Source organism: Marmota marmota, unplaced genomic scaffold, assembly GCF_001458135.2.
Source record: "Marmota marmota marmota unplaced genomic scaffold, marMar, whole genome shotgun sequence".
In the NCBI taxonomy this organism is placed as follows: domain Eukaryota; kingdom Metazoa; phylum Chordata; class Mammalia; order Rodentia; family Sciuridae; genus Marmota; species Marmota marmota.
Genome location: NW_026000172.1, coordinates 2170960 through 2195542, shown reverse-complemented (window position 1 = coordinate 2195542; position 24583 = coordinate 2170960). Strand labels below are relative to the sequence as shown.

The following is a 24583-nucleotide window of genomic DNA, read 5'->3' as shown; positions in this document are numbered from 1 at the left end:
CGGATGCCTATAAAAATGTCCTCACACATGCCAGGCGCGGAATTGAGAGACCAAAGTGCAACTGTCCCTCTATGTGATCCTACCCTGGAAAGCCGTGCTCGGTGACAAGCGCCTGAAAGAACCCACAGAGCACTAGGTTGAAGTCCGGGCCCTGTGATGAGCTTGGGCAGGCAAGTGGGGACCCCTGGACCTCAGGCCCCGGGGCACCCCTCTACCCCTGACTGCCCACCCCTGAAGGCCTGGAGGGACCTCTGTTTGGGGTGTGCGGAGGCATATTTTATTTTCAGCAAACTTCCTCATAAGCACCAAGTGGGGTCCCCATGACTAGAGGGACACAGAGTGGGACAGAAACACAAGAGGCCCTCCTCCAAGGAGCCACCGAGTTGGCAGAAAGAAGAACATGGGGTGTCCCTGGGGGAGACCGAGGCTGGACCCAGTTCCTAGCAGGCCAGCCTCAGGGTGGCATTTAACCCATCATTGGAAGTGAAGCCATGGGATCAACAGAAAACTGTGGGGTTCCCAGGACTGCCCACCCACGACAGGCCAAGGGCAGGGGAAAACAGACTGTTGGTCTTGTTCACTTATCTATTTAAATGGCAGCAGTTGATGGGGACCTTGGTTATTAAATCAAAGGAGATCCATGCTTAAAAATCTCCCTCCTGGTGAGGAGGAGAGGGAAAGGGGAAATTGCCAAATTATATTGTTACATCATTTGCATGTGCAAATGTAACAACAAATTCCATCTTTACGTACAACTGCAAAGCACTAGTAAAAATATGGAAAAAATCTCTGTCCTGACTGCACAATTTGTCAACATATTAAAAACTATTGAACTCTACACCTTACATAGGAGAATCATATGGTATGTGAATTATATCCTAATAAACCTGCTAAGGAAGGAAAATGCCTCCCTTCTGCCCTCCACAACCTGTCCCTTAGCAACCCTTGTTTTCCCAAAGGTAACTCTTATCTTTCTTCTGGAGATTTAGATGAATGGATGGATAGATAAGGTAGATAGACAGGTAGGTAGGGTAGATAAGATGAAGAATTAAGGAGGATGCAAATGAATAGGTGGAGCACAGATGATTTTTAGGACAGTGAAATTATTCTGTGATGATACTATGTGGAGACATGGCATTACACATTTGTCCAAACCCACCAGAAGGTACACCACCAGTGGGGACACTATTGTGAACTGCAGACTGTGTGATAATCATGTGTCAGTTTGGGTTCGTTGTACCATAGTGGGGAATTTTTGTATTGGAAGCATAAGTTTGCTGTAAGCTTAAACTTGCTCTAAAAATAGAGCAATTAGCATATGTGAATCCCTGAGTACTGGGGGGGGGCAGGAAAAAGGGAAAAAAAAGAAAAATATATATTGAAAAATAGTTATTAGCTGGGCACGGCAGCACATGCCTATAATCCCAGTGATTCGGGAGGCTGAGGCAGGAGGATCACAAGTTCAAGACCAACCTCAGCAACTTAGTAAGGCCCCAAGCAACTTAGCAAGACCCTGCCTCAAGATAAAAAAATTAAAAACTAAAAAGAGCTTGGGATGTAGCTCAGTGGTTAAGCACCACTGGATTTAATCCTGCTGCCAAAAAGTAAAAATAAAAAAGTTTCTCCATTACAGCAGCTCTCCTTTCACGGTGGTTTGCAGGACCATCCTTTGGCAACAGGTCTTCCCTTGAAGGTTTGTCTTTGATCTTCTACTCAGCCTGATAAACTGGCTCTTGAGAGAGGCTCTGATCCTGTGCATGTTTCATGGAATCACAGATATTTCGTGGTTTGAATCTACAGTTCCGTCTTCCTTGTCTACTTGTTCCGCCTGTTCTTTGTTTCTCTCCTTTCTTGCTGACTTTGGATAAATCCCAGTGTAGTGTGGACCAAGTTTTGTTATTCAATAACCTCCATCAGCTTGATAGCTGTACATACGACTTCTATTATTCCCTCAGATCTCAACCTAGGATCACAGCATGTATCCTTGACCCAGTGCAGTATGACAAAAATCACCCCTTTATTTTTCCAAACAATGTAAAGATCTTTGACCACTTTATTTGCATCTGGCTATTTCCACCTGTGTGGTCTCATGTATGTTAATATTACATGCCTTCAACAGTACATGTATTCAGAACCCCAGAGACATCAGTGTTGGTCTAGACAACAATATATTCTCATTGATATTCATCCTCAAATTTACTTTTTTCCAATAATTATCTTCAGTTCTCCTGCCCTTCATTCATTTTTTTTGGGGGGGGGGCATAGCAGAGAGAGTGCCAGGGGCACTCCACCACTGAGCCACATCCCCAGCCCTATTTTGTATTTTACTTAGAGACAGGGACTCACTGAATTGCTTAGGGCCTCACTTTTGCTGAGGCTGGCTTTGAACTCATGACCTCCTGCCTCAGCCTCCTGAGCCACTGGGATTAAAGGTGTGGGGCACTGCACACCACATCCAGCTTTTCGTTTTCATTTTTAAAAGATATTTTCCATGAGTATAGTATTATAAAGTTCTCTGGGCTTTGTTGGTGGTGGCAGGTTTTTTTTTTTTTTTTTTTAACATACGGGGGATTGAACCCATTGTACCACTGAGCTGCATCCCAGTTCTTTTATTTTTTACTTATTTCTATTTATTTTGGACTGGGGACTGAACCCAGCATGCTGTGCCACTGAGCTGCATCCCCAGTGCTTGTTTTTCATTTTGAGACAGGGTCTTGCTAAGTGGCCCAGGCTGGCCTCAGACTTGCCATCCTGCTGCCTCTACCTTCTTAGTGGCTGAGTTGACCGGGAGATTGCTTCAGCCAGAACCCTGGTGATTGGGGTCCTGCCACGTCAGCTCCTGATTGGCCATTTCAGGTCTACTCAGCCAGTGGAAAGTCCCTTCCCACAGCCACCGTGGAAGGGGAGAGGGAGGTCGACCCAACACCTAGGAACTTCAGCCACCAGGAGAGCCGAGGTTTGACACCCACGTGTGTGGTGGGCTGGCCTTTTGCGTTTCTTGACTGCCATGAGAACTCGCTCCAGTCATGGTCTTCATTCCATGGTCACCCAGATGTGACGGCAGAGTAAACCCTCCCTTTTCAGGTGTATACTTCTGAGTTTTTATATACTTGTACACAAACCACCACAACCAAGATTGGGACTATTTCAGCCACCCTCTGTGGCCCTTCCTTTGGTCACTCCAGTTTTTGCCTTTTCCAGGATGTAGAAGGCCTCCGACAGTTCAGCCTTGGGATCTGCCTTCTCTCTCCTGGCACAGGGCTTTGAATGCACCCAGGTTGTAGGGGATCAACATGGTCCCTCCTCATTGCTGGGGAGCATACCATTGTGTGGATGTAACACAATATGTTTATTGTGGCTCTTAATTTTAGTCATCTAGTGTGTAGGCAATGGCCCCCCACGTGGTTTGGGCTTGCAGTTCTCTGAAGAACACTGATTCTGAGTATCCTTTAATGCACTTATTTGGCAGGTTTCTCTCCTCTGCTGACACATTATTCGAAGTATTCATAAGGGGAAGAATTTTTATTGGTAGGCCTCCAGCAGAATTTGCCACACTAATCTGCTGTGCTGTATTAGTTATCTATTGGCAAAATTCAGTGACTTAAAACAGCAGAAATTTATAGTCTCACATTCTTCACCCAGAGCTTACTGATCTAGCCAGAGCAAAGTTTTCTTATGGAAATGGCAGAAACATCGGAAGCCAGACAAAGTCTATACTATACGATTGCATTAAAGATTACAGAAAAGGCAGACTAATTTATTGTGACAGAAAACAGATCAGTGATTATCTGGGGCCAAGATGGGAGGAGGGATTGACTGCTTAAAAAGGGCCCAAGGACAGAAATGGGGACTTTCTGTATCTCGACTGCGGTGTATGTATTTATTGAAACTCGTCCACGGGTATCCTCCCAGAAGGTGCAGCATGGGGGACATGGGTCAGACTTCAGTAAGGCTGGTTGCAAGTACCCCTTCCTCCCGCATTGGCATTAGCTTCCCTTGTACTTCGGTGGCTGTTTGAAACAGGCTGATCTGTGAGACGCAAACAGAAGCTTGGAAAGCCCTTTGATAGGACAGATCCAGTGTTACACGCTCTTGTGCTTCCCTTTCTCTTCCTGTAGAGAGTGATGCTGGAGTTGAGATGACCACCAGGAGAAATGAGGGACATACCTGAAGTATAGAAGAATAGAGCATAAGTCTAAATCACTGTGGGGCTGCTGGAGAAAAATAAACCCTGCATGCATCTTTGCCACTGGTGAATGTTTCTGATATTTACAACCAAACCCATCCTCAACTGTTAATGCACTTTCAATTCCTAAATCTCAGCCCTGTTTTGCTGACCTCCTGGTCTAAGCTCGCTGTTCTGGCAGCCCTGGTTCAGGGTGGCTAAGTGCCAGCTTCTCCTGGTTCGGACACATTGACCATCTGTCACTCTGGGTCCCACTTTCTTACTGTTCCCTGAGACACTCAGACTCAGCTCCCAGAGCTCCCGCCTAGTCACCAGGACTCCATCCCACCTAAACCTGGCAGGCGCTTTTCAAGAGAGACCCTCCTTCAAGTTATTGTCCCAGTCAACTGACCTCGACTAAGAACTTTAAATTTTTTTTTTTTTCAAAATGGAAACATTTGCTTGTTTCTTCCTGAGTGAGAGAAAGGCTCTTTATGGCCCTTCCATTACCATGGCTTTCTGCCTGCACCTTGTCCATCTCAGCATGTATCTCTGTTTTTGTATCTCTGGTTGTTGAAGTGATGTCTGCTTCCTGGAAAGCTGGGTGTCAAGGACCAGAGGGGCAGGGACAGGGCTGTTTTGGGCACATTTTTATTCCCATTACTTGCAGGTGGCCATTTGGCATTCCCTGAATATCTGATGAATAAGTGAAAAACTTTCCCAGTGTATACAGGTGGCAGCACACTCCTAACTCATTAGCTTGGATTAATAGCCTTGCTCATGCCATGTTTATTTTTTGAAAAAAAAATTTCAAAACTATGAAGACCAGGTCCTCCAAAACACATGTTCAGGCCATTATAGGCCATTAACAATAATTTTTACCCTGTGTTAATTGTCTAACATTTTCCTTATGTCATCTATTATAATCCCTTGCTTAGGAGATCTTCCTGTTTTGCTGTGTAGGTAATAATCTGCGGTCTCTTATCTATTTTCTCTTCATGTTAAAATCAGGTATTCTCTAGGGGAACCTCCTAGTCTTACTTTCAACATGAGGGCTGCTGCTGTCCTATTTCCTCAATGTATTCTAGGATCTTGCTTGCCTATCGTCCTCTGCCTGCAGCAACTAACACACTCCCTTTCACCTGTCCTTTCCCCCATCTCCAGGCATTTATGCATCCATTCAAAAACATCTACTCAAGCTTATGGCCACCTTGCCCTGTGTGAGGGCTCTTGGAGTGCGTCAATGAGCAAATCATCACAGAATATCAGTGTGTGGCGGGAGACAGACAGTAAACAAAACAAATATGGCAATTAGTTTTTAAGGGCTAAGGAGAGAAATAAAGCAGGGAAGGCATGCAGGAAGTAAAGGGGTGCAGTTCAGTTTTAAACAAGGTGTGCAGGAGGTGCTTTGATAGTGAGGTAATAAAACCTTGACTAAGGGAACACACCTTGTGGCTATCTGGGTGTTATGGAGTTGTGTTCTATCCCCCCTAAATCTGTATTTCATATTGTTGAAATCCCAACTCCCACCCTCAGAATTAACTGTAATTGGAAATAAGATCTTTAAGGCCATGACTAAGTTAAAATGAGGCCAATATGACTGATATGTCCTTATAAGAAGAGAGAGCCAGCAAGGGTGCCTGGGCAAGTGAAGAGGCAAGAGGGTGGCCATCTACAGCCCAAGGAGGGCTCAGAAGAACCCTATCCTGTGGCACCTTGATCTTGGACTCCAGCTTCCAGAGCTGTGAAAAATTAAACTCCCATTGTTTAAGCCACTCAGTCTGTGGTGCTGGACATGGCAACCTCCGTACACTAATACACAGGGAAGTGTCCTAGGCAGGCAAAGCTCACAGGAAGACCCCTAGGTGGGACCTGGCTTTATCACAGCAAGGCGGCCACAGGGTCAGGACAGAGTGTGCACATAGTAGGAAATAAGAGGCATGGGACTCAGATCCTGGGGCACCCTGTGGTCTACGTGAGGCCTGGCTCCCGTTCTGAGTGACTGGGGCACCGTCCCAGTCCCAGTGACTGCCTTATGGGGAAGCAGGAAAACCAGTGGGAAAGTATTTCACAAGGCAAGGACTGAGTCGCTGAGTCAAATGTGGCACGGAAGAGCGGCCCTTTGCTAGCAACTGCCAGAACGATTCTGGTGAAGTTTAGGATGGAAGTCCTGACTGTAGTGAGCCTAAGAATGGGAGAAAGGAAATGAAGACAGGAGTCTAGAGTTTTGCTGTGCAGGAGGGCAAAGCAACGTGGTGAGAGCTGGAGAGGGAGATCAGGTTTTGCTTTGTTTTGGACGGGAGTAAACAGAACATGCTTGTACGCGCATGGGGAATCACGTAAGTATATACACAAATTGCCAGCCTCCTAAGAACTCTTCTTGGGGTTTCCAAGAGGTGTCATCTTCACCTCTACTCTTCTGAACACACGGATGAAGGGTGCAACTAATCGTTCCTTTCATCTGCTCAAAAATCTCCCGGGCGTTCTTAACTGCTGCAGAAGTTCGCAAGCCTTGATTGGCCATTCGCATCTCCACTTCGGGCTCTGCGTCTCATCTTGATGGTTTCAGCCTGGCGGGAGGTATAAAGCCTGCCACACCAGAGTCAGAGAACTCTGAAGTCCTATTCTGTAACTTGCTCTGTGACCTTGGACAATGACGTGAGTGCACCGGCCGGGCCCTAGCAGTCGGTAAGGAGCGGACGGGGTTATGTACAGGTCCCTGAATCCCTAACCAGCGTCCAGGCCACAGGGCTGTCCCCTGCACCGCCCCATCCCTGCAGGCACCTCCAGATCATACCGCTCTGCAGTCGCTTTATTTATTTTTTTTTCTGACTCGCTTTTGCCTTTCCAAACAGACACGGAGGCGCCGCAGCCAAAGCCTCTTTACTCTCGGAGCCTCCCGGCCACGAGGGACTTAGCCCCGACTCCTCCTTTCCCGGGGGTCCGTCCAGACCTTCACAGTCAGAATCCGCCACGTAGTAAGTGCAGCTTCCAACCAATCAAGAAGCGGTTAGCTCAGCCCTTTGAAGGGCATCCACTTCCACCATCGACAGTCACGTCCTCAGCAGCCCACCCCCTGGGAGGCGAGGCCAGACACCAGGATGGCCAATCTGCTTCAGAAAAGGTGTTCCGGGAACTGCCGAGCTCGCCAATCAGAGAGGAGCACTCGGGGCTGGGCATTTCTCATTGGTAACGCCGTCCGGAAAAGAGCCAGGCTACGAGGAATGGAAACACGATTTGATTGGTAGGTGTGATGTGGCCCATCAAGAAGAGCCCGCCCTTTGCAGAGTAGCAAGGCCCGCAGCCAATCAGAGAGCACACAGCCGACGTCGCTCCTGGGCGCTGCCAGCGGGCGGCTGTCACTCAGGAGGCGGTTCCCGCTGCCGGGCTGAGACGTGGCCGGAGCGCGGCGGGCTGCTGGGACCGTCTGGACGACTGCTGGTCTCTGGAACGTCTTGCGCTGGTTGGGGCTCGGAGCGGCGCGCGGCGGCACCTCCATGCGCGCTCGCGGGCCGGGCCGCTGATGGCACGCGCCGGCCGCCCGGGGCCGCGGGCGCTGCTGCTGCTGCTGCTGCCGCTGCTGCTGGGATTGGCGCGGCCCGGAGCGGCGGGACGCGCGCGCATCCCCGCGCCGGCGCTTGGCTTGGGCGCCGCGGCCGCCCCCACCTCGACATCTGCGGCGGGGCCCGGGGCGGCCGAGGTGACGGTGGAGGACGCCGAGGCGCTGCCCGCCGCCGCTGGGGAGCAGGATCCGCGGGCGCCGGATCCCGACGCCGCCGAACTGCGGCCGCGCGGCAGGTGAGGGTGTTCGCCGCTGGCTGCGGGCGGAGAGGCGTCCTTGCAGCCCGGGCGGGCGCAGGCGGGCTGGAAAGAAGCCTCACCCGCGGGTTGTCCTCGTTTCCGGGCTTTCTTCGTCCTCCAAGCCTCCTTTTCCTTCCCCTTGCTCTTTGCCTTGCGGGAATCACCCGGTGCCTGCGCTGCGGTGACAGCTGTTTTGAGAATGGGCTGCGGAAGGGAAGCTACGTTTTCCTTCAGACACGGCTCCGCGGTGTCCCCGACTCGGGCTGCGATCAGTATTCCTCTAATTGAGGTCTGCGGAGCACCTGCATCAAAACCACCTGGGATGTGGGTTGGGTGTAGTTTTCTAGGCTCCACCCCGGGGCTGCTGAATGGGGCTTCTGCCGGGCAGGAGCTAGATCTGCTTTTTTTAATGAGCGCCGCAGACAGTTCCTGAACGCTCTAAAAGTTTAGGAGCCATGCATGTTAGGTTCTTGAATACTGGCCACTCCTTGATAACGAAGGCTTTACTGGGTTTGGAGATGTAGTTTTGAGGTTCGAGCGCTTGCCCAGCGTGAGCGAGGTCTTCAGGTCTTGGGAAGACAAGCCGGGGGTGGGGGTAAGGGGCTGCTGTATTAACAGTAATATACGGAACTTGTAGGATTTCTTAGCCGCCTTAAACATATTGCTTTGAGGTACATGTTTTAAAGCACTTTTCAAAGACTTAATGCAAACCCAAGACATGATAATGGTAAATAAAATCTTCTGCAGCCGTCCAGTCCTAGCAAACGTGGAAGAATGTGGTGTGCTCCTTAACAAATGGAATGATGAAAGGATAAAAGGAGCATTAGGTACATTAAGCCAGGAGGGCAAGAATTAGGATCACAAAGTATCTTAAACTTACAATATAGTAATTACTAGATCATAACATGTTAGATTTAATTTTTAGTCAAGTGTCAGAACCTTGATCTGTATGCCTGGAGAGTACAATAAATAGCATAAGTGGTAACTTTCTTTAGGTACCATTTGAATGTTTATATTTGAATACTTTAAGTAACATATGTCACAAAATTGTCATAGACTTGCTAATGAGTCAGCTCTTCTGAAGAGCTTTTCTTAAAGAAGCTTCTGAAGCAGCTGCTCAGCAAATTATATGGAGTAGGATATTTTGTTTTTCTAGAATACAAGTACTGTCACTGACCAGAGCTGGAGATGCCCTGGGGTTACAGATGCTGAGCAGGCAGCCCCTGCCCTCCTAGGAGGGTGTAGTCCAGCATGAGAGTGAAATAAGGAGACCACTGTTGGCAGTACAGAGCAGGAGCAGTGCAGATTAGTGTCATAGGTGTCCCAGGATTTTCGTGGTGTTCGTTGGGTGAGACATGCTGTAGCAGGATGAGTGAGTTCTTGAAAAGTGGGTAAATATATATATATATTTTTTTTTAGAAAAAAGGAAAAAGAAGGATTATTGCTTTCCTAGCAAAGGAGAAACACAGGGGACTCCTGTCCCAGAGGCTGTGGTTCTAAGTGGGTAGAATTCTGATAGACATTGGAGTTGAGAAATCGGCAAGAGACACAAAGGCAGGAAATTACATTTAGAAAATGTTTTGTTCCATGTACATCTGTGGTGTATGTAAGCTGTGTCACAGAGATTCAGATGTGTGCTGGGCAGGGAGGAGTAGTAGAAGATGAGGCTAGACAAGTAGAAGATGAGGCTAGATTGGGGTTATTGTGTGTGTGTGTGTGTGTGTGTGTGTGTCCCCGTCCGTCTGTCTGTCTGTCCCTGTGTCCCCTTATGCTATTTAATAGTACCATCCCCTTGGAGTGCAGCAGAACTCCATAATCAGGTACCCCCTCAGACCCACTGGACCATGTAATTCACACACATTAGTTTGGGAAATGTTATGTAGCATATGTTGACATATGCTTCCAGTGTGTTTCTCTAGCTATGGTGTGTGTGGAACTGGAGGTAAGGATGCCAAAAGGCACAGGCAGGACAGGCCGAGGGAGACAGGTGGAAATGAGGGCCTGGGCCTGAACAGCATTCAGGGCAGAGAGCTGAAGTTGTGAAAAAGAGGTGGCACCCATGGATAAACCTCAGGAAATTCCCCCTCCTTGGGAAGGCAGAAGTGCCGCTGGCTAGGTTGGAACAACAAGACTAGGACGTGGAGAGGAGAGGCTGGGAGTGAGCACATGGACAATGTAAAGCAGACCCAAGTGCAGATTGCAAGAGCTCTTTGATCCCTCCCTCTCTGCCCCACTGCCTCCTGGCCTCACTGATAATAGGCAACTTTTGGGACAAGGGACCTCTGATCTCGTTTACAGACTGCAAGGAGGGAGCCTGTATAAACAGGTTACAAGTGAAAAGAGTAGACAAAGAGGTGAAGGGAATTGGGCAGGATCTAGTTGGCAGGTAGAAGGTTCAGTTTTGCTCAAATACAAGACTAAACATAAGAGGAATTTTGCCTGGAAGAGCAAGTGATCTCTGGCACATAGAGTTGGCTGAGAGGAGATGGTCCTGGTTTAGGGGTGTCTGGTAGTGTAAAGTTAAGACAGTGTGGAACAGAATTTGATAGTCAATAGAAGGTAAATATGCAAAGTTCATAGAAGTTTTTTCTAAGTGCTCTTCAACTGGAAAAGAAAAACATAGACATGCAAAATTCATAGAAGTTTTTTCTAAATGCTCTTTAACTGGAAAAGAAAAACATAGACTATCAGCTTCATAATAATAGACCAATATCCTGTTTGTTTCAGGGAGGAAGGTTAGAGGAACAGATTTGAATTAACCAACCATTTATTACAAACAGCTGTGAAGAACCACAGTCCTTGCAAAACTCACTGACCAGAGCTGGTGTGGAGGGGGGGAATCGAGATCTTTATTTTTGCATATTGTGTTTTGATGCTCAAGAAGCAAGATGAGGCTCACCTGCTCAGTGCTTTTTTTCTCTTAAAAGGATTCTTTACTCTTCACTGGTTTCATTCAGGATGCTTACTCTGCATCTCAAGCATGTGAATGAACTGTTTTTCTTTTAAAGTAGCTAAAATGAGCTTTTTTTTTTTTTTTGTGGTAGCAGTCTTGTGTTTCCTCTGCTAAACATGTTGAAATTTGAATGGTTTGGTGGCTGCAGACGTCTAGAAGAAAGCCTTAACCTTGCCTCACTCTTAAGTTTTGTGGATGTCAGTGTGACTTATGCCACGGTTTTGGACTCAACCTCTGACGTACAGATCGGAGCGTGTTCCTTGTGGTTCCTGCAGAGGGCTGGGCATCTTCACAGGAAGGCATCCTGAAGACACTGGGAAGAGCCCCTTTAGCCTGTCACACCAGCTCGGAAGTCTGTTTTCTTTCTAGTCAGCCTCTAACCGCTTGCTGTCACTCCCTGGTGCTGCCTCAGTTTGCGCCTGTAAGCAGAATTTGGGGGATTAAGAGATAACATGAAAAGACTTCGCAAATGTGAGATGGTTTATTTCCTTAATTTCTCTTTGTCTTTCCTCTCCATCCTTTTTCACAAGCTGACATGATGTGAAACTACAGGACAGAAATCTGGTCTTCCTCCTGATTTTTAGATCCATGATTTTTTTTTTTTTTTTTTGGTGTGGTACTGGGGATAGGACCCAGGGGTGCTCTACCACTGAGCTTCATCCCCAGCCTTTTTATTTATTTATTTTTTGAGGGTTCCCGAGTGTTGAACTCAAGGGCCCTCTACCACTGAGCCTCATCCCCAGCCCTATTTTATATTTTATTTAGAGACAGGGTCTCATTGAGTTGCTTAGTGCCTCGCTTTTGCTGAGGTTGGCTTTGAACTCTCCAATCCTCCTGCCTCAGCCTCCCAAGCTGCTGGGATTATAAGCATGCGCCACTGCGCCTGGCTCTTTTTATTTTGAGACAGGGTATCACTGAGCTCGGGATCCTCCTGCCTTGGTCTCCCATGTTGCTGGGATGGCAAATGTGCACCACCATGCCTGGCCATAGTCATGGTTTTGTCTGTTTGTTAACTACCAGGACCATTGACTCCTTAGCATCTCAGAATTCAAGGTTGAAAGGGAGCTCAGTCATCCAGTCCCAACAATGCTCATTCTTCTGACTCGAGACTCTCCAGGTTACCTAAAATCACATTTAAAGAATTTACACATAACTTTGAAAGCAGTTTATAAGTCAAAATAAACCTACTCTGGACAAGTGATGGACTGTCCTTCCTGTCTGCAGTTGTTCTTAGCTGCCAGTCTGGTGTCACATGACAGGAGTGGGGGCCACTATTCATTTCAACTGGGCTCCCTGTGCTGTGAGGCATCTGCAGAGGGACCCTCTTGATCTTGCTCTGAGTGGTAGTTGCCGTGTGGCTCTTCAGTCCCTGGGAACTCCATCTGCTTCTCTCCTTTTTCTGTAAGAGAGGAGCTCATATGTGCCTGTTACCAGCATGTTTAAAGCATGCAGAGGAAGGCTTTGGCTCAGGGGTGAGCGCCCACTTCATATGGGAGAATCCCTGGGTCAGTCCCCAGCTCCAGCAACCACAAGCCCTGGGGAGGACGTGTGAGTCACAGACCTGAGTGAGCACAGGAGACTAAACGTGTTTTTCTAACCGTTGTGAATAACCATTTTGATGAAAAATGTTCCACGGAGTAAAGCAGAAGTGCTTCCACAATGTTTTGGTCTAACAGGAAGAGACACCTGTCACTCTTACATCACCTGTAGCATCAAAAATCAGGTTGTTTCTTCAGGATGCAGCTGACGTGTGGAGGTGGTGGAGAACAGTTGGTGATTTCTCATATTGTACTTGTTTTGATTTGGGGCGCAGCTCGCTTGAGGGATGTTGACATAAAGGAGTTGATCTGAAGGTTCCCTTTGTAGGCAAGGAAAGTAAAGCCCAAGCAGTCTGTTTGTTTTGGAATGAGAATGTGAGAGCTTAAGGGACAGAGGATTCAGGGGAAAGAAACAAAAACACACCAGATTCAACCAGATCCCATTTTCACCTCTGTGAAAGTTGTCCCCCAGGAAAAGAAAGAAAGAAGAGCAGTTGCCAGTGCAGAAACGGCTCAGTCCATGGGACACTGTCCTGTCACCTGCTTCTCTTCTTACCCATGGGAAATTTCTACAGGAATCTGGCTCCTGATGGCTCCTTTGAAATTGCTTTATGAAGGACTTTAGCACCTGCTTCTCAGAACCCAGCTTGACTGAAGTAGGCAGATGTTCTGAGTGACTAATTCTTTAAAAAAAAAAAAAATTGCGTATTCCTTCTGGTCTTTTCTGCTAAATTGAGTGCACACTCAGAGCAGTTACAGGATAAATGACTTCTGGTGAGACCCCTGGCAGGAGGAGCACTGTGTCTATGGTGGGATGCAGCAGTAGCCACTTAGGCAGACTTAGGGTGGCAGGGCAGTAGGGTGAGTGTCGGGGATCCCCTCTTCTTGCAGACACGGCGCAGGACCCTACCTGGCCTCTGTCTTGTTTGATGTGGGTAACGGGTCTGTCCTCCTGGGTTGCTCAGCAGACACTGTTGCCTCTCACCAGGACGAGGCACTGCTCCGTCCTAGAGTGCATAAACATCTCTTCCTTGAGAGGGGGATGATTGTGTTTAATGGACTTGTTACAATGGCAACGAGAGTCCTGCAGTAGTGGAGAGTGAAGAGGATAGAGTCCTCCAGTGACAAGGGACGGCCAAGGACAGTGTGGGCCACAGGACCCTTTGAGCAGGGGCCCAGTGGGGAGTGGTATGGTGAGCCTGCGGCAATGCTCCCAGACCCCAGGGGTCTGCTTGGAGATCTGTAAGTTCCTCAGTGTTGGAAAATCACCCAATGGAAACTGGACATTTAATAAGGAGGAAGTGAACTTAAAACTCAAGTTTCTTTGCTTTGAACTAGAATTATATCAAACCTTAGATTATAATTATGTTTATTTCTTTCCAGAAATCCTGAATAATTAGATTGACTCTTAAGTATTTCCTTTAGAGATGGAGTAATTCATGAGAGACAGTATTCATTTGGCAAATGAAATATTTGAAGGCACAGGTGAAAACATAAATGAGCAAAGGAACTTTGTTGAAGAGGAAGAACCCCTGGGGTGCTGCAGGAGAGGGGGGCAGGGACAGGTAGACCCCTAGGGTGCTGCAGGTGAGGAGTGGCAGGGAGAGGTAGAGCCCCTGAAGGTGCTGCTCATTTGAGAGGTGCAGGAAAGGAGGTTGCATGGGCAGAAGAGGCACAAGGGACATTAGCAAGTGCACTGGTGCCAGGCTGGGGCTCCTGGACAGGCGAGGCAGTGTGGCCTCCCTTGGGTAAGCAGCGGGTTATCAGATCTCAGCTGTAGAACATAGCTGAGGGGAAGAGCCGTGGCTGGAAGATGTCGGAGCCTCTTGGGGTGCTCTGGTCATGGAGCCCCTGTTCTAGCTTGGGCTGGTGGCCTGAGGCAGGAAGAGGTTTCAGAAGTGGATCTGAGTACAGGGCTGGTGTGTCAATGTGGGGTGGAGGGCGCAGGCCCAGTGGACATCCTGTTCAGTGCTGGGAGACAGGTGCTCTGCTGTGTAGGAGGAGGAGGTCCTGGTGGAGAAGCAGGTGGAGGAGAGGGTGCTTGGGACTCTGTGGGTTTGGAGAGGAGGCTGTGGGCGTGGACCTGGAGGAGGAGGATGCAGGACAGAAGGTGTTAAAGGACAGAAGGTCAGAAGATGCAGAAAGGTGCAGATAGTCTGCTGAAGGCTGTCCATGGTGAGGCGCTGGCCTGCCACTGCTTCGTGGCTTCTGGGCGCACAGACGTGATGAGGAGGCGGGTGTGGCAGAGAGCAGCGGGCTCTCCTGCGGGGAGCTTGGAGGACCCAGAACAGTACTCACTGTGGAACCATCCAAGCAAAGCCTTTGCAAACCAAGCAAGGTGTGAGGAACGGACATTTCAAAGCAGTTACTGGCGGACGTGTTCCAGGCCATAAATGACTTCTTTCTTCTTCAAGGAAATGGCTCTCCAGGCCAGTCAGGGCCTGCACCGCTAGCCTTCTCTTTAAACCCACCTGGGGTGTTTGCTGAGATGTGTCCTCCAAGCCCCCTTGTGGGATGGGACCTGTGACCTTAATAGTTTTGAATCAACACTGCAGATTGTTGGTAAGGTTGAGCAGGTAGACTGGGACAGGGGACGTAGCTGAGTTTTGCCTGGAGAAAGTGGGCAAAACTGCGGCATGTGCCCAGGTCTGACTGCAGGCTCTGTCCTGTCTTCCAGTAGTGCCCTGCAGTCCCTTCAATTCTTGAATGAGTGAGTGCTTTTCATCTTCTTTATAAGGTGATCATGGGGAGATGAATGGCCTTTGTTCTCCCTGCTTTTCATCTCTACATTTGTTCTGATGCCATATCTTATTACTGATCTTTCACCCTGCATTCAACCTAAGTACTTTTTTTTTTTTGGTACTAGGGATTGAACTCATCGGCACTCAACCACTGAGCCACATCCCCAGCACTATTTTGTATTTTTTTATTTAGAGACAGGGTCTGCCTCAGTTGCTTAATGCCTTGCTGTTGCTGAAGCTGGCTTTGAACTCGTGATCCTCCTGCCTCAGCCTCCCAAGCTGCAGGGATTACAGGTGTGCGCCACTGTGCCTGGCCTCTAAGTACTTTTTTATTTTAAAGCAATATCTATTTAATGCTTTTCTCAGTCTATGCTGGTGAGCATCCCCCTTTTGGATGGTGATTAGGTGGTCTAAATAGTGGCCGGTCTGTACTGTCCTGTGCTGCTGCATCAGCTGCAGCTAAAGGGAATCCCCCTCAGGACACCTGCAGTACGAAGGAGCTAGCTTATAATGCACCCAGGCTTGGGCATGAGAGAGGGTGAAGGGGGCGTGTGTGTGTGTGTGTGTGAGTGAGTGAGTGAGTGTTGGTGGACACCTGACTGCTAGCTAGGGGGTTGCTATTACTCACATGAAGAGAGGGGTTGAAATAATGAAAGGTGCCGATGCAAATCCAGGAGCGAATAGCAGTTAGGTCAGTGATACACTCGGTTGTTCCTGCCTGTGTTTGTATTTTGAAATATTGCTCAAGTTTGCAATATTGTTATTCTTATATCATTTAAACATAATAGTTTATTAAAATACCTCATTTACTTTAAAAAACAGAATGGATTGGCCAAAAAGCACAACATTTGACTCAGTTCAGTATACCTGTGATAGTTTTTTAGTGAAAGAATAGTTAACATATTAAACCAAGTTTTTGTTAAAATGTGTTTTTATATACATATGACATGTGTCTGGGCAAATTTTATTGTTTAGTTTCTTTGTTCTGAAGGTGAAGGTAGAGTTAGCAACACTCAAAGACCAGTGCAGGCTGTGTAAGTGGAGTGCCCCAGGCGGTCCGTCCACATGTGGGTTCTCAATCTTAACACAGCCACGTTCAAGTGCGGACACCCTCTGTAGGTTTTCACGGGTTGCTGCTGCCTGCACATCAGTTCTGTTTCAGTTGAAGATTTTTGTTACTGTCGTTGGGCCACTTATTGGCAGTTAGAGATCTTGAACCAGAAAACTGGATGTGTCCATAGTGGGACTGGGAAAGAGCCAGCTGGGCTATCACACTGTGGCCTATCGCTTGATGAGATTCTGTCCTCAAGCGTGGACCTTCCTGGAAGCCTCCTCCAGCTGCTGCCGGGTTGCTTTACCCAGGAGTGCATGGTGGGAGGGGAGCTGGCTCTCTCCTGCCTGTCATCTGGAAGTGTAAGATTTGTAGCCGGGCAAAGCCTTTATTTTTGCAAACTAGACCAAGAGTTACCATTAGGAAATTTCAAAATGAGAATGAGTGTATAGTTTGGAAATGAATAATTTTGTGGCTTCAATTGGTAGACTGTGCTTTGAAAGGTCTCAGGTGGGTTTACACTCCAGATTTGTCTGTCTGTGCTCCTGGTCAGTGGAAGGGAGGGGGTGGTTTCTGTGGTCCCACCAGCAGCAGGGCCATGTGCTTGGGATTTGCATGTTCTTTAGAGCAGACATGTGCCAGCAGGTCTAGAATCCCTGCAGCACTCGCCTGTGACTCAACAGAGGTTGATGGAGGGCCTGCCTTGGATGGGGTGTGTTCCAGGCAGAACCACAGTGATGCAAAGGCCTGAGGGAAAACTATGCCTGCTGTGGTGGAGGAACTCTGGGAGTCTCCCTGCAGAAGCTTGTCGGGCACTTGGAGGGGCAGGTGGTTAGACAGGCATGTCCAGAGCCCAGGGAGAGGCCTGGAGCCAGAGAGAGAGCCAGGTGCTGCTAGCCTACAAGGTGTTTAATACCACGGACTGGATCAGAGCACCAAAAAATATACACGTAGGTAGAGAGTGTTTTATGAGAAAAAAGATGAAAAGGAACTAAAAAATGAAACCAAGAAAGAATAGCATAGAATTGAGTGTGTAAAAAAAATAAAATAAAAATTAGGAGCTAGAAGCCACCAAGGAGTGTGCTTCGTGGAGGGTTGGGGAGCTGGTCCACCTTGCTGGATGGTGAGCTGAGACCTGAGCCTGGCCCCAGGTGCTGTCTACAGGACTCCTGGGGACTACTCCAGGAATTGCTGGACAGGGCGGTCAGGCAGAGATCTGGTTCAAAACGGAGGGAGGACGTGGAGACAGTACGGAATGCTCTTCCAAGAGTTTTGATACAAAGAGCAAGAAATGGGGTGGGAGCCAGAGCAGGAGAGAGTTTTGTTTGTTCTGGTTTCTTTTTTTTGGGGGGGTGGGGTACCAGGGATTGAACTCAGGAGCACTCGACCACTGAGCCACATCCCCAGTCCTATTTTATATTTTATTTAGAGACAGGGTCTCATTGAACTGCTAACTACCTCCTGTTGCTGAGGCTGGCTTTGAATTAGCAATCCTCCTGCCTCAGCCTCCTGAGCCGCTGGGATCACAGGTTTGGCCACCTCACAGGTCTCTGGTTTCATTTTTCAGCAAGAGGAAGGTTTGATGCTGGAGGTGTCCTCGCCTTTGCAGGAGGGCCAGTGCTGTGCCGAAGTGGGCGGGGGGGCTGATGGAGTGGACCCTGAAGCTCACCTGCACGCGGGAGGGAAGCTGGAGTCCCGTCCGGTGCTGGTGAACAGGTCCCGTAGCGGGAGGCGTGCTCCAGGCACTGCCTTTCCTTCCTTGGGCAGACTGGCGAGCTCAGAGGAGCTGGGGGCCGAAGTCCGGGGAGGGGAGGCCACGTTAAGCTCCTTCCTGGGGTAGTGAGGGACATGGGAAGGATGTCGGGTTGTGCAGTGTCACCAGCCCTTTTCCAGAGTGGTGGTCGTGAGTGAAGGTGAGCCGTCAGCACAGCCGGCTTTTCCACCTGCCACGGGTCTGTGCGGTGCAGGGCAAGCTGAGGGAGCTGCTCGCAGCTGGGTCTGGGAGAGGCAGTAAGGGCCGTGTGCAGGGGCTGCTCCAGGGGAACGGCACGATGGGGTGAGGGCCATAGACCAGTGGCAGGAGGGGCCAGGGGCAGGGAGTGAGCTGGACAGAGGCGTTGGTACTGGGCGGATGCTTGAGATCTCAGAGGGCAGGGAGGTTGATGCTGGTAATGCCCTGGTCCAGGTCTGACCACCGCAGTGGCTGAGAGAGGTGGACGGAGGGGTGAGAACCCACAGAGGCAGGTGAGGCCATGACCGGAACCCGGCAGTTGACAGACACCCTGCAGGAGTCGGCTGGTGACCCTGGGGCCCTGCAGAAGTCGGCTGGTGACCCAGAGCCCTGCAGGAGTCATTTGGTGACCCTGGAACCCTGCAGGAGTCGGCTGGTGACCCCTGGGGCCCTGCAGGAATCCGCTGGTGACCCTGGGGCCCTGCAGGAGTAGGCTGGTGACCCTGGGACCCTGCAGGAGTTGGCTGGTGACCCCCGGGCCCCTACAGGAGCGGGCTGGTGCCCTGGGGCTCTGCAGGAATCGGCTGGTGATGTTGGGCCCTTCTGTGACTCCTGGGAGAGGTGATGCTGGAACAGTCTGAGCCCAAGGGCTCCAGAGGGGAGAGGGGGACCACGACATGGAGACACAGCAGCACACACACCTACCTATCGGGACCCAGGGTCAGGGGCCATGGAGAACAGCATGCTCTGCTCCTCTAGGGTATAGGTGTCCTTAGGGAGCGCCCGGTTTCTATGTGAGCAAGATGAGCGAACATTTGGGAGGATAGTTCAGGGGAAGCGCTTTGGGGAGGTGGAGGAGGTGGGAGGAGAGGACAGCAGGAGGTAGTGAGTTCCCCATGGGATTTGGTGTAGAAGGACGGTGACCTAGGCATTGGGGCTTTTCATGCCTGATATAAACAGCTGAAGGGAGTGTAGTGTCAATGGTGGTGGCAGGATGTGGAAGCGAGAGGTGGGCTCCCCTCTTTCCTCTCCCTAGTGGGGGCCTGGGGGGGCCAGGGTTCCTTCAGGTGCAGGGAATAAGTGCACAGCCTCTTAGACAGTTTTCTGATTTTGTCTCTTCATTTGAATCCACAGGTCATTAGTGATCATCAGTACTCTAGATGGACGGATTGCCGCTTTGGATGCCGAGAATCATGGTAAAAAGCAGTGGGATTTGGACGTGGGATCCGGCTCCCTGGTCTCATCCAGCCTGAGTAAGCCTGAGGTAGGACACTTCCTTTAAATGTCAACTAGAAACCTTGGTGGTGAGGAGAAGTTGCAGACATCTTTGCCTATAAAGCTTGGGCTCTGGGCCCAGCTGCCTGGGTCTGAGGCCAGTCTGGGGCTTGCGGTACCCTGGGGCAGTCACTTAGTTTTCCTTTCTTCAGTTCCCCTCTTGCGAGGGAGGGTGAATCATAGCACCTGGATCTGAGGGTGATTTGGGCCTTGAGCGAGTAGGTCCCAGAGTGCCTGAGGAACACTACCTGCCCATCAGCGTCGCACGCCATCTGAGCGACCGTGCAGCCCGACTTCTTGGCTATAGAGCCCTAGGAATAATAAGGCAAATATAAGTAAAAAGCTTGGGTTTGACAAGTTAGAAATCCACGCTGCAAAATACCATAATTGCTATTCTATACATCTTCCCTTAAGCATATGTCCTAATTATGGACATAATTCATATGGAATTTTCTTGAAATTCAGGATCCCAAAGTTGATTTCTTGCAGAAAGTTTGTACTTAATAGTTCTGAGCTCCACAGTGGTGCAGGGTGGAGCACAGATCCAAAGACACCTTGCCCCACAGCTGCTTGGGCACAAGCTCTGACACTCTGTCGAGTGGCCGAGCCCCCCAGCTTGGTTTCCTTGTCAGTGCTGGGGATACTGACTGCCTTGATGGAGGGGCAAGGGGAATGTTCCTTGTGGAGGGCGAACTTGTTTTTCTAGGAGCTGCGTCCCCACGGTCTAAGTCACTTAAGGTAAACCCAGCCTTTGGGTTGTGACTGCTACATGGCGGCACTTGCCTGTTTCAGAGTGTCCTCCATCCTCAGCCACTGGAGGCTGCAGGACAGCGCCCACCAGCAGTGAGCTTGGGAGAGGCCAAGAGGAGCCTGAGCCTGACCTGAGTGGTGCTCATGGAACTTTCTGATGGAGGCTGTCACCAGTCACCCCTCTGTCTCAACAGGCCTCCCTCCACTCCCAGAAAACCATCCAGACTCTCCTCTGCTGCCCGGGGCGGGGCGGGAACTCAGGACAGCAGCACTGTCACATTTCCACTCTGGCCGCGTGCTGAGCCAGGCCAGGCCTCAAAGTGCCTGCCGCTCACCAGACAGCGCACTGAGGTGTCTTCTGAGAGCAGCGAGCTTCCGTGGTTTTGTGGATCACAGTGCACATAGGAGTGTGGTTATGAATCACTTAAACTGTTAGTTGATATTTAGACTTTTTTGAATGGTATTCAAACAAGTTGCTGCTCCAGCCGAACTTTTCTCTTCTTGCATTCTGCTGGGACTGTGCTTGAGTGTGTGTGTTCTGCTTTGTTTTTAAACTAGACATAAAGGATGGTCAGCAGAACGAGAAGATTGTAAGCTGCTTACAGCTGAGGTGATGTTAGTGTGTTGCGGTGGTGCAAAGCATGTGTGCCTGCAGATTGAGAAACACGCACACAGATAAGCTGCATGGTCTGGCAAAGCAGGATGTGAGTGTTGTGATAACTCAAGTGCTGCTGAGTGTGAATCATAAGCAGCCAGTTGTGTCCAAAGGCTTTCTTACAAATGGCAAATGAGCCAGCCGTGTTTGAACTACATCCAACTCCCCAGCCGTCCCTAAAGCTTACCGTTTTCTGCGGTTTATCACGGTTCTCCTGTTGTCAGTGTCCTCGGTCCCTCCCATCCCCAGCCACCACTCCGTGGGTAGAGTGCTCTGAAACGTGGACTGAGGTGTGCCTTATGAGTTGTGCTGGCACCTTGACAGCGAAGAGTGAAACGCTTAACAGCCACTTTTCACCCCAGAATCCTGAGAGCAGAGCACTTTACATTATTCTGGTTTAAATTTTCTATGTTACAGGAAAAATAAAATAGAAACCCTGGAGGCGTTGACCACCTGTGAGGGCCCATGGGTCTGCTGGACTTTGCCTGGTCCTGGGAGTGTTTCTCCAGGGCACGTGTCCAGTTTGCAGACCTGCTGGCGGCTCTGGCCTCCTGCTCTGTGTGTGGGTCCCCACACTGCAGTTCCCTCGGAGTCCTCAGGTTGGGTGTTGTTCCCATTTTGTAAAAGCAGAAAGCTGAGGCTCCAGGATTATCTGCTCGAAGCCACAGGCCTACGGTGCTGCTGTCAGGAATGGCCCTGGACTCGCCAGGCTGCATAGTGCTGGCCTGTTCTGCAGTCCGTCCCCACTTGCACCCCAGCCCCGTCAGGAGCTCAGGCCGCGCAGCCTAGCGAGGCCCATGCTCTGCCTTCTGGACCCTTTTACACTCTTAAAATTTATCAAGGGCTCCCAAGAGTGTTTTTCTCCATGGATTATATCTATCTCTGTTTACAAGATTAAAAATTAAAACGAATCTCCAGAAGGCTTAGTAAATTGTTAAATAAATAACAAACCTGTTGCATGATAACATAAATAACATTTTTATTAAGAATAACTATTTTCTAGTACAAAAACAGTTTAATGAGAAAAGTGGGATTGTTTTAAATTTTTGTAAATCTCTTTAATTACTGGTATAACAGAAGCCCAGACTTTTATATCTGCCTCTGTTATTATGTTGCATTGTTGTTCTGTGGGAATTACGTGAAGGGGAAACTCAGCCCTGTGTGTGTGACATGGCTGGAGAAGAGAGAAGCATTCCAGTAGTCTGTCAAATAGGAGTGCAGGTTTTTTTCAGACACTACCCTGCAATAAGTGGGAGCTTCTTTAAGGGTTAGTTCTACTGTGGATCTGAAACCATGGCAGTGAACATTTTGTGCTCTGTTACATTAATATCCTTCATCTGTCTTGACTTTTACTCATGCATGATTTTCTAACATTTAGAAAATACATATTCACTGAGTTACATTAGATCTTACAAATGTTGACTCTGTTTCCCTACAGGATATCCAAAAAAAACTCAGTATTATTATTACTGCTGATTTCATCAGAAAAATAATAATATTATTATTATTATTATTATTATTGCCATAGTTCTGGGGATTGAGCCCAGGCCTCTTGGATGCTAAACAAGCGTTTGTCGCTGTGCTGCGCACCCAGCCTCCAAGAACCCTGGAGGACTGGAAGCTCTCAGCTGGACACCGGCAGATACACACTTTCCAGTCCTCAAGTTTTCACTTAAAATCTTGAAAATTCTTTAAACTGAGAGTCTACTTAATTCATTTCTGAGAAAGTGTCTGCCATATACCCCTCGCATAACCACAGTTACCTCAGTTGCCTGTTGAGTACAAGTGGAGCTCCTGTCTAGCCCTTGCCCTGCCCTGTCCAGCCCCTGCCCAGAGCCTGTGAGCCCTTGCCCCAGCCCCTGCCCAGCCCCAGCCCCTGCCCTGCCCTGTCCAGCCCCAGCCCAGTCCCTGTGAGCCCTTGCCCCAGCCCCTGCCCAGCTCCAGCCCCAGGCCCTGCCCAGCTCCAGCCCCAGCCCTGCCCCAGCCCAGTCCCAGCCCAGTTCCTGTAAGCACTTGTCCCAGCCCAACCCCAGCCCCAGCCCTGCCCTGTTCCGGCCCCAGCACAGCCCCAATACTGTCCAGCACAGCCCCAGCCTCTGTCCCAGCCCAGTCCCAGCCCAGTCTCTGTGAGCACTTGCCCCAGCCCCTGCCCAGTCACAGCCCAGTCCCTGTGAGCCCTTGCCCCAGCCAACCCCAGCCCTGCCCTGTTCCAGCCCCAGCCCAGCCCAGCCCAGCACAGCCCCAGCCCTGACCTAGCCCCAGCCCTGACCCAGCCTCAGCCCAGTCCCAGTCCCAGCCCTGCCCAGCCCTGCCCAGTGCAGCCCCAGCCCTGACCCAGTCTGTGCTCAGGCGCCAGCAGGGGCAGCCAGCACTGCCTTACTGTCAGTGTAGACAGCCACAGCATAAGGAACAGGGGTGTCTCATGAAGCTGTGCACCCCTCGAGGAGGACCACACTTTGAGAATTGCTGATCCAGCATGTGATGGAAACACCTTGAGAACATCTGTGGGATTGAACGTACCAGCAGGAGAGGAGAGAGTATCATGAGCGTGAGCTGTCTGCTGTTCAGTGAGATGCATTCTGCACCACAGCCAGAAGTCACGCGCACAAGCTGGGACAAGACCACAAAGCAGGATCAAAGTCTGCCACCGGAAGTGCCCTGAGCTGAGAGGGATCTGCCACCTGAAGTGCCCTGAGCTGGGAGCATGGAGAAAGAACACATCTCTAAACGCTTCGGGAGCCGTAGTTTACGAAGGGTGCTGACCTCTCTGAGAGTGGGTTCTCCTGACTGCACCCTGTGGTTTGGAGGGAAAGGATCATGCAGGGAGGAGGCTCGTTGCAGCTGTGGGAAGAAGGACCTGCATGTGTGTGGGAGACGCAACAGGTGCCTCCCAGGTGACCACAGAGACCTCAGACGCCTGTATTCACAGGTCAGCTTCTTGTTGCTTTCAGCAGAAGAGGTATGAAGATGAGCAGGAGCTCCTTATCAGTCTAGAGAGAAGCTGAGCGGTGAGGAGTCTGGTCTGGAGTCTGGTCTGCTGGGTAATGCTTATGTGGTTATTGACTGAGGACTTGATTATGGATCACTTGTACATCTGCTGGAAAAGTTAAAGGCAGCACGGGAGCTCTCTAGGCTGTGTGCCTTCTCAGATTTGGGAGCTTCTGTCCTAGTCTGGATTCCTCCACCGAAGGCTCTGTGAGCTGCAGGACAGCTTCAGTTTCCTCCTTGCTAAAGCAACGGGTTGGACTAACTCTCCAGAGGCTGCTCTGACTTCAGGACTCAGTAGAGCCAAGAACAGGAAACACCGAAATACATGTCCCAGGGGAATTGTGCACTTAGTCTTTTCATACATTCCAGGAATTTTAAAATAAATGAATGAAGCATGATCTTAGGGCGTGTGTCCTTGGCCCTGGCTTGCTGACTCCATCCTTCACTTTGTCTGACCCAGAAGGTGTATGAAAGTTGCATTCTGCTGCTTTAGTGGTGTTTTAGTCATGTCTGTGAAAGTCCCTGGGGAGGGGAGTGACAGTTCTGTTAAGAGCAGGTGTTTTACCTTGTGTTAGGAAGGGGGTTGCCTGGGGGCACAGCTCTGGATGGCCACTCTCTGCTGTTGATTCGGTGTCTACAGACTTCCTCAGGGGTTTATCAGTACAGGAGGAGCTCTTCAGGCACATGTGTCAGGGTGGATGACGGGCCCCACGGT

At 49.7% G+C, this 24583-nt stretch overlaps 1 protein-coding gene and 1 long non-coding RNA gene across 2 annotated transcripts in view; one reads left to right on the top strand and one right to left on the bottom strand.

Annotated features, from left to right (window-relative positions):
• Positions 1-3736: 3736 nt before the first annotated feature.
• Positions 3737-7373, bottom strand: LOC125611931. Its single transcript, XR_007342189.1, has 2 exons — positions 6950-7373; positions 3737-4167 (listed from the first exon to the last, which is right to left on the bottom strand). It is a non-coding gene; the product is annotated as an uncharacterized LOC125611931 (long non-coding RNA).
• Positions 7374-7549: 176 nt separating this feature from the next.
• Positions 7550-24583, top strand: part of Eif2ak3 (eukaryotic translation initiation factor 2 alpha kinase 3) — a 51335-nt gene continuing 34301 nt past the window's right edge. Inside the window, exons 1-2 of the mRNA XM_015506355.2 lie at positions 7550-7963; positions 19335-19464. Of these exons, the coding sequence (XP_015361841.1) occupies positions 7689-7963; positions 19335-19464 (405 nt within the window). The 5' untranslated portion in view covers positions 7550-7688. The remainder of the gene's footprint in view (positions 7964-19334; positions 19465-24583) is intronic.